This window comes from Pelodiscus sinensis, unplaced genomic scaffold (genome assembly GCF_049634645.1).
Source record: "Pelodiscus sinensis isolate JC-2024 unplaced genomic scaffold, ASM4963464v1 ctg140, whole genome shotgun sequence".
Taxonomy (NCBI): Eukaryota; Metazoa; Chordata; order Testudines; family Trionychidae; genus Pelodiscus; species Pelodiscus sinensis.
In genome coordinates, this window is record NW_027466032.1 from 203,455 (window position 1) to 220,149 (window position 16,695).

Consider the following 16,695-nt stretch of genomic DNA (forward strand, 5'->3'; position numbering starts at 1 on the left):
GAATCTTATTCTGCTACAAGTTTTCTATGTAGGGTTCTAATACAAAGTGACAAGGTTCTATGGAGAGGCACAATGCAGCAATATATAATACATAGATTTATCTACAGGGTGAGCTGGTCTGAGAGGGGAATTGACTCCAGCGAAGAGTCCTCTCCGGTCCCAGGGAACAGGCCCACCAGGGGATCCTCCCCCTGCTCCTCCCAGGGCTTACACACGGCCAGCACCAAGTTCTCCCTGTCCCAGTACGGCTTCATCATGTTAACATGATACACCCGCCGGCCGCGCGTCCGGCCCGTCAGCTCCACCACGTAGTTCACCTCGTTCAGCTGCTTAACCACCTTGAAGGGGCCGTCCCAGGCGGCTTGCAGCTTGTTCTTCCGCACGGGATCAGGACCATCACCTGGTCCCCGGTAGCGTAGGCGCGGTCCCGTGCATTGCGGTCGTACCAGACCTTCTGCTTCCTCTGGGCCCTGCTCAGGTTCTCTCTGGCCAGGCCCATGAGCTCGGCAAGTCTTTCCCGGAACGTCAGGACGTATTCCACGACCGGCTCACCCTCCGGGGACACCTTCCCCTCCCACTCGTCTTTCAGTAAGTCCAGGGGGCCCCTCACTCGCCTCCCATATAACAGCTCGAACGGCGAGAACCCCGTGGACTCCTGGGGCACTTCCCTGTACACAAACAGCACGTGGGATAGGTACTTGTCCCAGTCCTGCGGGTGTTTGTGCATAAAGGTCCGTAGCATCTGCTTCAGAGTCCCATTGAACCTCTCCACCAACCCGTTGGTCTGGGGGTGATACGCCGAGGCCCAGGTGTGTTGCACCCCACTCTTCTCCCACAAGCACCGGAGCAGGGCCGACATGAAGTTGGATCCCTGGTCCGTGAGAACCTCCTGGGGAAACCCCACCCTGCTGAAAATGGTCAGCAGTGCGTCTGCCACCGTGTCTGCCTCGATGGAGGGCAGGGCCACGGCCTCGGGGTAGCGGGTGGCGAAGTCCACCACCACCAGGATGTATTTCTTCCCTGTCCGGGTCGCTCTGCTGAAGGGCCCCACAATATCCATCGCCACCTTCTGGAAAGGCTCCTCTATGATGGGCAGGGGTCTCAACGCAGCTTTCTTCCTGTCTTGGGCCTTCCCCACTCGTTGGCAGGAGTCGCAGGACCGGCAGTACCGCTGGACAGCTGCAAACATCCCCGGCCAGTAGAAGTTTTGGAGCAGCCTCAGTCGCGTGCGCCGGATCCCCTGGTGTCCCGAGAACGGGATGTCATGGGCCAGGTGTAGCAGCTTGTGGCGATACCTTTGGGGAACCACCAGCTGCCGCTGGAGCCCCCACTTGCCTACCGTCCCGGGGGAAAGCCATTCCCGGTACAGAAATCCCCTCTCCCACCGGAACTTCTCCTGGCAATCTCCTCCTAGGGGTTGAGCGGCACCCAGGTCAGCCCGGTCCCTCAGGGCCTGCAGGGAGGGATCCGCTCGCACCTCCGCCTGGAATTCAGCGGCTGAGGCTGGGACAGGGCCGTGGTTCCCCCCACTGCCTAGGTCCAACTCTAGGGGTACGTCTACACTACAGCGCTAGTTCGAACTAACTTAGTTCGAATTAGTTAATTTGAACTAAGCTACTTCGAACTAACGCATCTAGAACTAAAAACTAGTTCGAATTAGCGTTTTGCTAGTTCGAACTAGCAAGTCCACATTGAGTGGACTCTGAACAGGGCTTAAGGATGGCCGGAAGCAGTGCCGGCAGGGCATAAAAGGAGGACTTAGAGCATGGAGATGCTGTCTCAGGCTAGCCGAGGGCTGCGCTTAAAGGGTCCCGACCCCCACCCCGGACAGACAGTTCTCAGGGGTGCCCCGCTTGCAAAGAAGTTCTGGCTTGGAGTGCCCTGAGTGCCCACACTGGGCACATCACACCACTCGGCCATCAGCCCGGCTGCACTTGCCACAGGCTGCCATCTGGGGAGAGGGAGTAATTGGGGGGCTGCAGGAGAGCTTCCACCCCCAGAAGCCCGCAGAGCCAGCCCAGTCCTCCCCATCGGGGGCTCGTACCCCATTCCTCCCTCACCTCCTTCCACTTACCCTTCCTTAGCCCCCCTTCTTATTGATGTACAAAATAAAGATAATGTTTCTTCCAACATTGACTCTGTCTTTATTGAAAAAAAACTGGGGGAGACTGGGAAAAGGAGGTGGGAGAGGGGAAGAGAAAGGCTGGGAGAGGGGAGGGCAACTAACATGATCAGGGGTTGGGAACAGGTCCCAGATGAAGAAAGGCTACAGAGACTGGGACTGTTCAGCTTAGAAAAGAGGAGACGGAGGGGGGACAGGATAGAGGTCTCTAAAAGCAGGGGTTGGGTGGAGAGGGTGCATTCAGAAAAGTTCTTCCTGAGTTCCCATAAAGAAGGACTAGAGGACACCAAAGGAAAGGAATGGGTAGCAGGCTTGAAACTAGTAAGAGAAAGTTGTTCTTCTTGACAAGGCAAATAGTTAACCTGTGGAACTCCTTGCTGCAGGAGGCTGTGAAGGCTACAACTAGAACAGAGTTTAAAGGGAAGTGAGATAAAGTGATGGAGGTTGGGTCCATGGAGTCCTATTAGCCAGGGGGTAGGAGTGGTGTCCCTGCCCAAAGTTTGTGGAAGGCTGGAGATGGATGGCACGAGACAAATGGCTTGGTCACTGTCTTCGGTCCATCCCCTCCAGGGTCCCTAGGGTTGGCCGCTGTTGGCAGACAGGCTACTGGGCTAGATGGACCTTTGGTCTGACCCAGGACGGCCATTGTAAGCTCAGGGCTCAGGGTCGGGGGTCTCAGTGGACCCCCTTGATTTTCATGCACACCTGCTCCTGGGTGGCCAGGCTGGCAGCTCTCCTGCCCTAGACGGCCACTTTCCTGTGCCTAGTGCGGAGATCGTGGACGAGGTCCACGATGTCCGCACTAGCCCAGGAAGGTGCCCGCCTCTTGCGGTCCAGGGCAAGCTCCCGGGAGCCGCCAGCCTGGTCCCGGCACGAGGGTGTGGGCTGGGGGGCATCGGGTGGGTGGCTCTGTGCCGTGCCAGGTGCAGGGTCTGCTAGCTGGGTGCTGGCAGGCTTGCACCTGGCACGGGCACCATAGCCAGCCCGTGCCCCTTTAAGGGGTCCGGGGCCGGGAGGGGGGCATAGAGTTTCCCTGGTGTTGGCCAGAGTGGCCACCAGGGAAACCTGGGGAGGGCTAGCCTCCCACTAGTTCGAACTAAAGGGCTACACAGCCCTTAATTCGAACTAGCTAGTTCGAACTAGGCGTTAGTCCTCGTAAAATGAGGTTTTCCTAGTTCGAACTAAGCGCTCCGCTAGTTCGATTCAAATTCGAACTAGCGGAGCGCTAGTGTAGCACCTTTTAAAGTTAGTTCGAACTAACTTTGTAGTGTAGACAGACCCTAGGTCTGCTGGGACGGGGCCCTGGGCCCCCTGTTGGGGAACCTCCTCGAGTTCCGGGCCGCAAGCCCCTCGCTTGCTCTGGCTACGGGTGGTGACCAGCGTCCTGTGGGGTCCGTCTGGCCACCCCCCAGGTCACTCCCCATTAGCACGTCGGTGGGCAAGTGCGGGTGCACCCCCACTTCCTTGGGGCCCTCCTTGGCCTCCCATTTCAGATGCACCCTGGCTATGGGTACCTTAAACGGGGTGCCGTCTATGCCCCTCAGTGTCAGCTGTGTGGGGGGTACTACCCGGTCTGGGGCCACTATGTCGGGCCGGGCCAGTGTCACCTCTGCCCCCATGTCCCAGAAACCCGTCACCTTCCTACCATCCACCTCCAGGGGTATGAGGCAGTCTGTCCACAAGGGCCTCCCTGCCCCCACCCGGTGCACGGAGAAATCCGCCTCCCGAGGGTCAGGTCTCCCAGGGGAGGTGCACTGAGCATCCTTCCCCCCTCCCCGAGCGGAGGTTTGCCGGCCAGCCCCTGCCTCTGGGGCAGCCTGCCCTTCCTCCCGCCCCAGCCAGTTAACCCTGGAAAGTCCCAGGTCATGGGGCCTGTTCTTGTGCCTGGTGCATTGAGCCCTCTTGTGGCCTCGTTGCCCACAGCAATGGCAAGTTAGGTTCTGTGGGCCCATTCGGGTCGGCTCTGCCCGGGCCCTGGCTGGTTTTCTGGGGTATCGATGACTGGTCCTGGTCCCTGGGGCTCGCCTCGGAGGTGTCTCTCTCCGTTGCTCCGCCGAGAACCGGTCTCTGCGCGGTTCCCTCTCTCTCCGGGACTCCCGTTCACACCTGGACCGGCTCTCCGTGAACTCATCCGCCAGCCTCCCGGCCTCCTGGGGGTTCTCTGGTCTCCGGTCCTTGAGCCACAGCCTCAGTTTGGGTGGGCACGCTTCATAGAGCTGCTCCATCATGACCAGCTTGAGCAGCTTCTCTGCGGTCTGGGCTCCGACTCCAGACACCCACTTGCGGCAGTATTGCGCCAGGCGGGAGGCCAGGTCCACATAGGTCTCCCGTGGCTCCTTCTGCACCCCCCGGAACTTCTTCCTGTATATCTTGGAGGTCAGCCCGAACTTGTGCAGGAGGGCCTCCTTGACTCGGTTGTAATCCCCTGGCTGTAGGTCCTCCAGCTGACTGAGCACTCCGGCCGCCTCCTGGCTCAGTGCGGGGATGAGCTCCTGCAGCCAGTCAGCTGGGGAGACCCATTGCAGCCCACAGGCCCTCTCAAAGGAGCTGAGGAACCCGTCTATGTCGCTCATGTCCTTCAATTGGGCCACAGTGAGCCTCTCCAAGCGTCTGGCAGTCCTGGGACCCTGGGGCCCATCCACACTTGGTGCAGCCGGTGCCCCGCCGGTTCTCCGCTCTGCCATGGCCAGCTCATGCTGTCGCTGCTTCTCTCGGTCCTCTACTTCCAATTCCTTGATCCGCACCTGGATCTCCAGCCGCCGTAGCTCCGCTGGGCTGGCCCCTGCCCTAGATGAGCTATTACTTGCAAGCCTCCCGGGAGATGCTGTCTCATCTCTCCGTTGGGTTCCAGCGCTCCTCCCCCTCTCTGAGCCTGACACACTCTCAGGGGGGGTCTGGCTGCTTCCCCTGGGGACAAGATCCTGGCCCTGTGGCTGGTCATTCTCTTCCAGCTGGGCAATCAGCTGGGCCTTGGTTGCTTTCCACACAGGCAAGCCCCTCTCTCTGCACAGCCCCACCAGCTCTGCCTTCAAGAGTCAGGCGTAGGCCATCTGCCCGCTGGGCCCCTCGGTGCAGACTCACCAGTCTAGTGCTGCAGCGCCCAACGATTCCCAGGAACCGCTTCGCTCCGTCTCCAGCACGCCTGGCTCCAGGGCTCTTGCTTCTACGGCGCCTTGTCGCTCGCCGCTGGGAGCTCCATCCACGGGGTGCAGTGCATCCCACTTCTGACACCAGTGTGACGGCGCGTTGGGGTTCCCCCGCCTCCTGCGCCCCCAAAAGGCATGAACAGACTCCCCCAGCCAGTAGAATAGAGGGAGTTTATTGCTTCTCCAGGATACAGCACAGCACAGATGTCATCAGGTTACAGGGCAGGCCTAAGATGCCTCAGCCCCCCCTTGATCTGGGGGGGGGGGGGTGTCTCGGCTTCTAAACCCCCCAGTCTGTTGCTGAGGCTGCTTCCTCCATGCTCCCAGACAGAAACTAACCAACTCTCTTCCAGCCCTGCCCCCCAGCCAGGGGCGGTATTCCCCCTTCCTTTGTTTCTCTCCCTGGGGGGTAGCTGCTCAGACAGGTTGAGAGACCCTCTTTGCATAGTGACTCAACCCCTGTCCTTCTGGGCCCGGTACTGACGGCAGCCAGTGGGGTTACCACAGACCCATAGAAACCAGCAAGTTCCCCCCCACTACGTCACAGTGATCACCTAGCCAAGAGAGGAAGGAGCATCTCCGCGGGAAGGCTTGCAAACCTAGTGAGGAGGCTTTAAACTAGGTTCGTTGGGGGATGGTGACCAAAACCCGGAGGGGAGAAGGAAAGTCGGATACCGGGAAGAAATGCAGAGAGGAACGAGCAACGAAGGAGGACCCCTGATTGGGATGGAGAAGATAGGGCAATCAACTGGTTATCTGAGGTGTTTGTACACTAATGCGAGAAGCCTGGGCAACAAACAGGAAGAACTGGAGGCCCTGGCCCAGTCCAAGAAATATGATTTAATTGGGATAACAGAGACCTGGTGTGACGGCGTGTTGGGGGTTCCCCGTCTCCTGCACCCCGAAATGGCACAAACAGACTGCACCAGCCAGTGGAATAGAGGAAGTTTATTGCCTCTCCAGGATACAGCATAGCACAGATGTAGTCTGGTCACAGAACTGGGCTAGGATGCCTCAGGCCCCCTTGAGTTGGGGGGAGACTGGGCCCCTAAACCCCAGCTCCTCTCCCTAGGCTGTCTCCTCCATGCTCTCCCACAGTAACAACTAAATTCCCTTGCAGCCCTGCCCCCCAGTCCAGGGCAGCATTCACCTTCCTTTGTTCCTCTCCATGGGGGGTGTCTGGCCACTGGTTCGACAAGTTTGGCCTTATCTCTGCCTAGCGAGATTTTCCCTGCTGGGTCTTGCTCCAGACAGCAGGGGTCACCACAGCCCAGCAAGTACCCCCACTACGTCACACCTGGTGGGATGACTCGCATGACTGGAGCGCTGTCATGGAAGGGTACAGTGATAGAAATGCAGCCGTGTTAGTCTGGTGCAGCTGAAACAAAACACAGGACTATGTAGGGCTTTAAAGACTAACAAGATGGTTTATTAGATGATGAGCTTTCGTGGGCCAGACCCACTTCCTCAGATCAAATAGTGGAAGAAAAGTATCACAACCATATATACCAAAGGATACAATTAAAAAAAAGGAATGAATTATATGAATTATAAGATCCAGAACACATATTCCTGCGCATCCAGAAATATAATCTATGCTATCATGTGCCGAAAGTGTCCGTCTGCTTTGTACATTGGACAAACGTCTCAGACACTTCGCCAAAGGATCAATGCCCACAAAACAGATATTAGACAAGATCACAAAGAGAAAACAGTTTCTTGCTATTTCAACCAGAAAGCATTTCCGGAAAAACCCTGCCAGTGTAGACGTATCCCCAGGCTCAGCCTCCCAGGGAGAGACAAAGGGAGGGGGGCGAGACCAGCACCTGGCTGGGGGCAGGGCTGGAGGAGAGTTTTAGTTTCTGGCTGGTATCATGGAGGAAGCAGCCTAAGCAATGGGCTGGGATTTAGGGGCCCAGGCTCCCCCATCTCAAGGGGGCTGAGGCATCCTAGGCCTGCCCTGGAACCAGATCCCATCTGTGCTGTGCTGTGTCCGGGAGAAGCGATAAACTCCCCTGCTCTACTGGCTGGGGGGTCTGTTCGTGCCACTACGGGGGTGCAGGATAAGGGGAAACCCCAACGTGGCGTCACACCTGGATATTAGGAAAAACAATTTCCCTAGGTGGGCGGTGAAGCACTGGGCTGGGCTCCCTAGGGAGGGGGTGGAGTCTCCATCCCTAGAGGTGTTTAAGTCTCTGCTGGACAAAGCCCTGGCTGGGTTGATTGAGTTGGGATTGGTCCTGCCTTGGGCAGGGGGCTGGACTTGATGCCTCCTGAGGTCTCTGCCAGCCCTGTGGTTCTATGCAGGAGAGTTCCAGTGGGGCAGGGAGGTGGGGGCGGGGAGGGGGAGAAATTGGCAGCAGGAAGGATTCAGCTGCATCCAAGAGCACAAGCAGCACCCGGACAGAATTGGTCACCTCCCCCAGCCCCGTCAGAGTGACCCCAGTAAATGAGCACACACCAGGGTAATGGGCAAAGCTGGCACCAGGGGGTATGTGACACCGATTCCTACACCCCTTCGTGGGCGGGGGCAGGGATCCGAACCCGCCCCGAATTCCAGGCCCCTGCGGCCGAGGGCGCCTGGCACCAGTGACGAGTTTCCCTCAATACAGATTCCCAGGGGGTGCTCTGTGCTCCCACGGAAACGCTCCCGAGAGGCAGCCGCACCCCCGGGCTCTGGGCGCAGCGCGCTGGGAGCTGCCGGTGGCTCCCTCCAAGGCGTTCCCCCCCCCCCGCGCCGTTCTCTGCCTCCTCTCGGCCCCAACGAGCCGGGAAGCGTCGTCCGGTCCCCGGGCCCAGCAGGCGGCTCCTCCCCCGGGACAGGCGCTGGGGAAGCCTGTCGGCGCCTCCCTGGCACCCGGCCACGTGTGGCCTGCAGCCTCCAGCCAGCTCAGCCCCACTGGCCGAGAGCAGAGACCGAGGGGTGTGATTGCCCTGGTGCTGGTGCACGTCACACCGGCACTGCAGGTGCACACGGGGGCGGGGGAGGGCTGCTCAGCTGGAGACATGTTCCCTGTAGTGATGCCGAGGGGCAGGGCAGGGGGAGCCCCCCCCCCCCCGAGAGTGAGTCACCACCGCGCCCAGGGGCCTGGGGCTGCCAGGCGGAGCCGCTCACACGCCTACCCCAGGGCAGCCAGACTCACACTCAGCTGCCCCTCCCAGCCCTGCAGCCGGCGCCCTGTGCCCTGGGTGCTGGGAACAGGTGTGGCCTGTTCACCCCCCTCCCCCGCTCAGGTTACGGAAGTGTCAGCAACTCTCAGCATCACCTGGCTGTTGGGGCAGCGCCCAGGGAAACTGAGGCACGGGCGGGGTGACTGGAGGACAAGGGGAATAAAGTCCCACACTCTGCAGTTCGTCGCTGGCTGGGCTGGGGCGGCTGGGCCCCACTGGGCCAGGGGCCATGGGCTGGGCAGGCGGGTGCCCAGAGAAGGGGAACGGCTGGATAACAGCCCTGCACAACGGGGCCCAGTCAGGGCGGGCGAGGGGCTAGGCGGAAACACGCCCACCAGGAGGGGTCGGCAGGCCCGGGGGAGGGGGGGTGACCCAGGCTAGGTGGGGCCTCGACCTCCGGCCGGGCGGGACACAAAGAATCTGACACTTGCCATATTTTCCTGCCCACTGGCTGCGACTCAGTTTCCCCTCTTGCTGAGCCTGGGCCCTGCTGCAGTGGAGGTTCATTGGCCCAGCCAGGGTGCTGGGGGGCAACGAGCTCTCTGATTGTCTCTGCCCCGAGCAGATTTTTCCCACCCACGTGAGGAATAATTGTAACGTGCACCGAGGCCCGTGGGAACGTGCACCACCCGGGGAAACACACACCCTGCTGTGGGCCCTGCGCATCGGTGGGTGGCTCCTGAGTCTCCCCTGCGTGTTGCACGAGTGCCCGGCTCACAGGGCATGTGCTGGGGGCGCCAGGCTGGCCTGGCCCAGCTTCCCGGCCCCTCGGAGGTGCCGGCTGGTTGGCAGAGGCTGCCCGGAGCTGCTGCCTGGGGGCGTCTGTGCCAGGGCCTGGGCTCAGCCGGGCCAGCTTGGGAGCTCTGGGGGGGGGGACCCCAGGGCCTGGCCCAGCAGGGGCCCTGCCCGAGGGCCTGGTGACAGCCCGGGAAAGCCCCTGGGAAGCCCAGCCAGACCCGCTCACTGCCCCGCCCCCCGCGAGGGCAGCTGCCTGGCAGGCCTGGGGGCGCCGCCTCCCCGAGGTGCCGCCACATTTCCCCTGCCAAGAGCGCGGGGGCCGGGGGAGCAGCCGCACAGACCCGTCCTGGGCTGGGGCCGGGGGCAGGGCCGGGACTCGTGGGTCCTCCCCCAGCGCGGGGAGAGGGGGCAGTGGGGGCTGGTGGTTAGAGCTGGGGGTGGAGCCGGTGGGAACACGGACGAGTCCTTCTCTGGGTCCCTCAAGGAGCTTCACTAGAAACTCAGATTTACTAGAAACTCCCCCCCCCCCCAGGCCTGGTCCCCCCGCCCGGAGCCCTGGCTCCCCGCCCCATTCAGCCTGGTTCCCCCCCCCCCCCAGCCCCGCTACATGGAGCCCTGGCTCCCCCCCCCGAATCCGCCCCCCCCCCGGCCTGGTTCCCCCCCGGCGTCCGGACAGGAAGAAAAACCCGTTTGTGCCGCAGGTTTGTTTAGCGCCGATGCAGGAAAGTGACAAAGGAAACGGAGAGAAACCTCCCCCCTCCTCCCCCCCCCAACCGCCCCAGGGTGTAGCCTCGCCCCCCCCGTGAGGGCTGAGTCCCTGGCCAGGCTGGCTGGGGGGGGGGGGGAGGACCAGGGGGCCAGGCCCGGGGAAGTTGCCTCAGTCAGGCAGGGCAGGAATCCCCCTTCCTGCCCCCCAAACACTCCCCTCCCGGCACGGGGCAGGGGGCTCACACGCCTCGCCCTGAGGGGCCGGACAGACGGACCCAGACAGACAGGCCTGGCCACTGCCGGTGTGGGGGGGGCTTCCCGGTGTGAATCCCACAGGGAGGGGCTGACCCCGCCCCCCAGCTCTTGCAGGGGCCCGGACGCCTGGGTCCCCCACGACCCCCGGGGACTCCCGCCCACCCCCGGGGCGCAGGCTGCTGGGGAGCGTGTCTGGGTGGGTGCAGCGCCCGGACCCCTGGGCCCCCCCAGTGCGGGAGCAGGCCGGGGACGGACACGGATGGGGGGGGCTGCCCAGCGCCCGGACCCCTGGGCCCCCCCAGTGCGGGAGCAGGCCGGGGACGGACGCGGCTGGGGGGGGCTGCCCAGCGCCCGGTCCCCTGGGTCCCCCCAGTGCGGGAGCAGGCCGGGGACGGACGCGGCTGGGGGGGGCTGCCCAGCGCCCGGTCCCCTGGGCCCCCCCAGTGCGGGAGCAGGCCGGGGACGGACGCGGCTGGGGGGGGCTGCCCAGCGCCCGGACCCCTGGGCCCCCCCAGTGCGGGAGCAGGCCGGGGACGGACGCGGCTGGGGGGGGCTGCCCAGCGCCCGGACCCCTGGGCCCCCCCAGTGCGGGAGCAGGCCGGGGACGGACGCGGCTGGGGGGGGCTGCCCAGCGCCCGGACCCCTGGGCCCCCCCAGTGCGGGAGCAGGCCGGGGACGGACGCGGCTGGGGGGGGCTGCCCAGCGCCCGGACCCCTGGGCCCCCCCAGTGCGGGAGCAGGCCGGGGACGGACGCGGCTGGGGGGAGCTGCCCAGCGCCCGGTCCCCTGGGTCCCTGGCAGGGCCAGCGTGGAACAGGCGTCACCGGGGGACTCTGCCCCGCGAACGGCCTTGGGCGGCTTCCTCATCGCGGGGACCTGCCCCGCCCGGCTGTGAGGGGGAGGGGCAGGCGGCGCCAGGGGAGCCACGAACCTGGAGATTGGGGGGGGCAGGTTTGGCTCCTCCATGCTGCCGCGGGGGCCCCTCCCCCTCCCCCTCCCCCAGCCCCAGGCATGAGCTGGTGCCCACAGGCCTGCGTGGGGGGGGGGGGGAGACGCAGGGAGATTTATGGGGGGAGGGGAAGGGGAAGTGGGGGGCTGGATGGGGAGGGGAGGGTGAATGGGGAAGGAGGCTGCCTGTGTGATAAGGGAGGGGAAGCAGAAGTGGGGGGCTGGGTGGGGGAGGGTGGATGGGGGAGGGGAGGGGCCAGCCTATGGGCTAAGGGAGGGGAAGGGGAAGTGGGGGCTGGGTAGGGAGGAGTGGGTCCATGGGGGAGGGTTCTGACTGTGTGGTAAGTCTCACACCCCCAGACTTTGGGTGCACGCGCCCCCCCCCCCCCCCGACAGGGTAGAACCGCAGGCCAGTTCTTGCCACACCAGCGACTGCGGCTTTTCCTGCCACGTCCTCAGGGCGCTGACGGGAGGCCGGGTAGATGGGCCCTTGGTCTGAGCCAGGAGGGCTGGGCCGTCCCAGGCCAGACAGCCCCGCGTCTCGCTTGTGCCCCACCCGCCAGCCCGGTCCTGCCAGCGCCACCCCAGGGGTGACAGGCCCCTACCCCACTCAGAGCCGACCCCCAGCCAGCGCAGGGGAGCCCCGATCCGGAATCTCCCGGGGAGCTGCGGAGGCTGGAGCGGGAGCTGGAGCGGGAGGAGCAGAGGCTGCTGGACAGGCAGGGAGCGAGAGGACCGGAGTGGGAGCTGGAGGATAGACGGGCCAAGGGGGCCTGTCCAGGTCAGTGGGGAAGGGCTCCGCCTACCCGGAGGGGGCCAGCGTGCTGGGGGAGGGGACCGGGGCCAGCACTTCCAGGGACGGGTACAACCCAGTGGGGCTGGAGCAGCCGTGGGACATTTGCCCCCCCAGACCTCAAGGGGCAGCTGGCCGACCCGCAGCCCCAAGGCTGCGCAGGGTGGGATGCGGGTGAGGCCAGCAGGTCAGGGACAGGCGACAGACCCACACCGGGGTGTCGCGAGGATCCCCCTGAAATGGGCCCAAGGAGGTGGGGTGCAGGATCAGCTGCCCACGGAGGTGCTAGTGGGAACCGATCTGGAGGGACCAGTGATGCTGAGCGGGTCCCACCAGGTCATGTAGCGCTGGGGAGAAGGGTCAAGGAGTTCGGAGCGCCTGGGGTTCTCGTCCCCCCGCCCGGCTGAGGGGAAGGGCCGGGCAGGGGTGGTCGACTGAGGCAGTAAGTGCGAGGTTGCGCAGGGGAGTCGCAGAGGGGGCTTCGGTTTCTTCGACCCGGGACTCCGTTCCGGGCACAGGGATTGCTAGGAAGAGACGGGACCCACCTAGCCAAGCGAGGAAGGAGCATCTCCGCGGGCGGCTTGCGCACTAGTGAGGAGGTTTGAACTAGGGTCGTCGGGGGACGGTGACCAAACCCCCAGGGGGGTGGGGAAGCCGGACACCGGGAGGAATCACAAGGAGGAATGAGCAAGGAAGAAGGACCCGATTGGGCTGGAGAGGGCGGGGCGATCAGCTGGTTCTCTAGCCCCGCCCCCCTGATTGGGATGGAGAGGGCGGGGCGATCAGCTGGTTCTCTAGCCCCGCCCCCCTGATTGGGATGGAGAGGACGGGTGATCAGCTGGTTCCCTAGTCCGGCCCGTGGGGCGGAGGAATCCCAGGCCTTGTTACAGGCTGGGGGCCGACTGGCTAGGCAGCAGTTCTGCAGAAAAGGACCTGGGGGTGCCAGTGGGTGAGAAGCTGGAGATGAGTCACTAGGGTGCCCTGGTAGCCACACTACACGGGGGCTGGTGCAGACACACCCTGAGGGATCCGTTGCTGGGTTCAAAGCTCCGTAACCCCCCTGCTGGGGGCTGGCTGGGAGTCGCTCTGGGCTGGGGAGCAGGCTGGGCTAGTCCCGTTCTGCGTCTCTTACAGCTGCCATCAGGTGCCCTCCATCAGTTGGCGTCCGGGGCAGCAGCCCAGCTCCCCCGCTTAGTCCAGCGCTGAATCCAGTGACCGGCAGTGTCTGAAGGCGAGGGCCTGGCAGACAGTCGTCTGAGTGTGTCTGTTAAATTGTCTCTGAAAAGAAGCCAGCCGGCCTTTACGGCAGCCGTCCTGCATGGTCTGTCTGTCTCTGGAAGGAAGAGGCCGGGCGTCTTCCATTGTCTGTGAATTGTTTCTAAGGACGTTGGGCTCCCTTTATGGCAAGTGCCTTCCTGGTTTTCCCTGGCGTGGGACCCTAACGAAGCAAAGAATAACTTCAGCTGAAGTCTGGTGGGAAGCGCCGGGTCCTTAGGGCAGCGCCACGTCACAGAGACCCACGGGAACTGGGCGAGAGAGACGCATCTACAGGTGGAAACTAGGGGCAATGTGAAAAGGAGAAAAGAAAAGCAATGTGTGTATGCCTACGTTACCCCGCTAGTTCGAACTAGGAGGGTAGTGTAGACAGACCCTGTGTGTGGAGAATGCTGAGTACGGATGTGCTGAGGGGCCTGTGATGCCGCTGCCCGGGTCTGAGGGTTACGGATTCCAGGGCTCTCCCACGAGGGGGTTCTGAAAGCAGGGGGGTCGGCGAACTCGGAACACGTGTGGAAGTGACGACTCCCCTTATTTCATGAGCTGCTGCTACGGCCTGACGCTCCAGACCCAGCAGCCCCTTCTCTGGTTTCCTATGAGCCGCTGAGCGGACAGGCAGTGGACAGGGTACGCCCGGTGACTAACATAGGTGGGCCGGTCTAAGCACACCCCGCCCCGCCGGAAGGCGTCCTGCGTACCACAGGTGCGGGCATCATGGACCAGGGACCTGTCCACTTTTGGCAGAGAAGGATTTAGTCAGGGGGCGCTGGGAAAGGAAAGTGCCAGCACCAAGGAAGTAGAAATAACATTGCCCCCCCCCCCCCGCATCAACAGAGCAAAAATCAAAGCCCTGAGGGGTGAGCGAAGCTCAGAAAAGCAAAAATCCCCCCCCCCCCCCCAGTGAGACGTAACTCGCAAGCAGCAGCACCGTGACTGGGCCTGTCCCGGCTCCCAGGGCCCGCCCACGCTTGGCCCCTCGGCTCCTGGGCAGAGCCCCCCCCAGTGCGGCAGCCCCTTCTCGGGGAGCCCCCCCCCGGCGGCAGAGACAGCCCTTTCCTGGGGCCACTCCAGTGCGGCGACCCTCTCCTGGGGGCCCCTCTCACCTGGGGGCCACCCCTCCGCCTCTGGGATGGCGCCTCTCAGAGCCTCCAGCTGCCTCCTCCACCATGAGCCCCTCGGGGGTCCCGTCCCTCTGTTCCCCTGGGGTCCCCCTCCCAGAGGGAGCAGGGCCCCCCGTTCTCTAGAGCAGAGCGACTCGCAGCCAGCACTGAACAGGCGGGTTTATTGGGCTTTGAACAGCAACAGGTCTCCAGGCCAGTCTCCTGGGCCTCAGCCCCCCGTCAGCCTCCCTGCAGCCAGGTGAGTCCTGCCCTCAGTCCCCAAAAACAACCACCCCAGGTCCTCGAGCAGCGACCCCATAGCCCCTCCCCCGCCCATTGGCTACTCCCAGGTAAGACGGTCGCCCGGGCCCCTCTTCTCCGGCTCCCTCCCCTCCCCATCCAATGTACCCCCCTCGCTGGGGTCAGCTGGGCCGGTTCCGGGTCCCCTCTGCTGCCCCTTGTCTGTGTCTGGTCTGAACTAGCCGTGTCCTCCGAGCAGGGTCGGGGTCATCAGGGTCCCACATACGCCTCCACCTCTGGGCTGCTGCTGGAACAACCAAGTGCCCCCCTTTGTCACATGAAACCAGTAACTGCTGGGCATTGAGCCCCCCTGTAACACCCCCCTTTGAGCCCCCAAACTCCCCCCTCCTCACAGCGACGAAATGCCCTGGGGAAGGAATTGGGTGGTGGTTTGTCAGAGCTACGCGGGGAGTTTCGATTAGAACATTTCTAATAGTGCTGGTGCTGTACTGGGGCTTCCAAAGTCAATTAAAACCCTGAAACTATTGAATGTAACCTGCTGGGTTAGAGAACCCCAACGGCAAGAGGGAGGAACTGGGGGGGTAAACTGAGGCAGTCCATGGTATCTTGCTGAGAACTGACAACTCAAATCCTAAATTGAAGGCTTGGGAACACAGCACGGGCAGTTAACTGGACCCTGCCTTCCCTGACAACCACAGTCCAACGGGGCTTTATCGAAGTGACGGGCTGAAGCTTTCACACGCTCTTCGTTACTGTCAGGTGTTAATGAAACGTGTCTGATACGAAGTTTCTATGGAGAAGAGGACAGAAGGGGTCTCTGAACACAAGGGACTTGATGAGACGGCTGGACACAAAGATCCATCTAAACACACACGATCTCTCTTGGGACTGAGATCTTTACACACTTTCTCTTAATACAAAGTTCTGTGGGAATGCTACAGAGATTGTCACACCTGGCTGCCCAGGGCAGTGCCGGGTCCTGGTCCCTGTGGGAGGACCGCAGGGAGGGATTCCTGGACTGGGAACAGACCGGCAGGGACAAACCGAATCCTGGGAGGGGAGGAGGCAGCTGGGGGTGCTCCAGGGGTCCCGCCGCGGGCTGCTGTTCCTGGCCCGCGAGATCCCCCTTGTGGGGCACCGAGGAATCCGGCCCCCAGGCAGAAGCTGCTGCAGAACTTTTACTGGCCGGGGTCTTTGACGCTGTTCACGGGATTGCCGGGCCCGTGACTCCTGCCGGGGGGGAGCCCAGGACAATTGCAAAGTGGGTCTGAGGCCCTGCCCATCACAGAGGAGCCTGCCAGAAGGGGGCGCTGGATCTAGGGGGCCCCTGGGCAGGGCGACCCGGCCGGGGAAGAAATACGCCCTGGGGGGTGGATTTGGCTACTTGCCACTCCAGGCCGTGGCTCTGCCCTCACTGGCTCTGCCCTCACGGTGGCAGACGCGCCGCTGGCCCTTTTCAGCAGGGGGGTTCCCCCAGGAGTCCTCATGGACCAGGGACCCCACTTCACGTGGGCCCCGCTCCGGTGCCTGTGGGAGACGTGCGGGGTCCATCCCCCATCTGGCGTACCCCATTCCGGGCCACTGGGGGACGTCTGCACTAGGTCGGTAGTTGGAGCTAGGTAGGCAAACGAGGGCAACCGGAGTTGCAAATGAAGCCCCGGATTTAAGTATCTCTGGTGTATTTGCATCTTCCCGGGTGCCGCCATTTTTAAATCCCCGTTAGTCCGAACTAACTGCCCGCGGCTCCATGCGGCTCCACGTGGCTCCATGCGGCTCCATGCGGCTCCATGCGGCTCCACGCGGCTCCACGCGGCTCCACGCGGCAGTTAAACGTTAATTCAAACTAACTCCTTAGTTGGAATTAACTGTTACTCCTCGTGGAATGAGACACCCTGGGAGAGCAGCCCGGGCCCTGGAGAGGGAGGCTGGGGACACACTGGCTCTTGGGGTGACCCAGCCCCCTCCTGTCCCTGGGCCCCCCCCGCGTGGTGCTGGTCCCCAAGAGGGGCGGAACAGTCCGGGTCTGCGTGGACTGTCGGGAACTCGGCGCCCTCCCCGCGCCCGATGCCGACCCATGGCCAGGGCTGACGGACCCCACACAAGGGGGGGCCGGTTCCTCACTGCCATGGACCTGCCCAAAGGGGACTGGCAGTTGCTGGGACCCGGAGGCCCGGGGGAA

The 16,695-nt window shown here is 63.2% G+C and overlaps 2 protein-coding genes across 7 annotated transcripts in view; both read right to left on the reverse strand.

Annotated features, from left to right (window-relative positions):
• LOC102459912 (cell adhesion molecule CEACAM6-like) overlaps nt 1-16,695 on the reverse strand; it is a 70,745-nt gene that overhangs the window by 38,951 nt on the left and 15,099 nt on the right. The window lies entirely within an intron of this gene.
• Nucleotides 3,403-6,701, reverse strand: LOC142826084 (uncharacterized). The gene is made up of 2 exons (XM_075918494.1): nt 6,566-6,701; nt 3,403-6,128 (listed from the first exon to the last, which is right to left on the reverse strand). Exon 2 carries the CDS (start codon nt 4,804-4,806, stop codon nt 3,403-3,405), a length of 1,404 nt encoding a protein of 467 aa, XP_075774609.1. The 5' UTR covers nt 4,807-6,128; nt 6,566-6,701.

Bases quoted from the DNA above. Each gene is read 5' to 3' on its own strand.
- LOC142826084 (XM_075918494.1), bottom strand. From the start codon at position 4,806: ATGGCAGAGCGGAGAACCGGCGGGGCACCGGCTGCACCAAGTGTGGAT.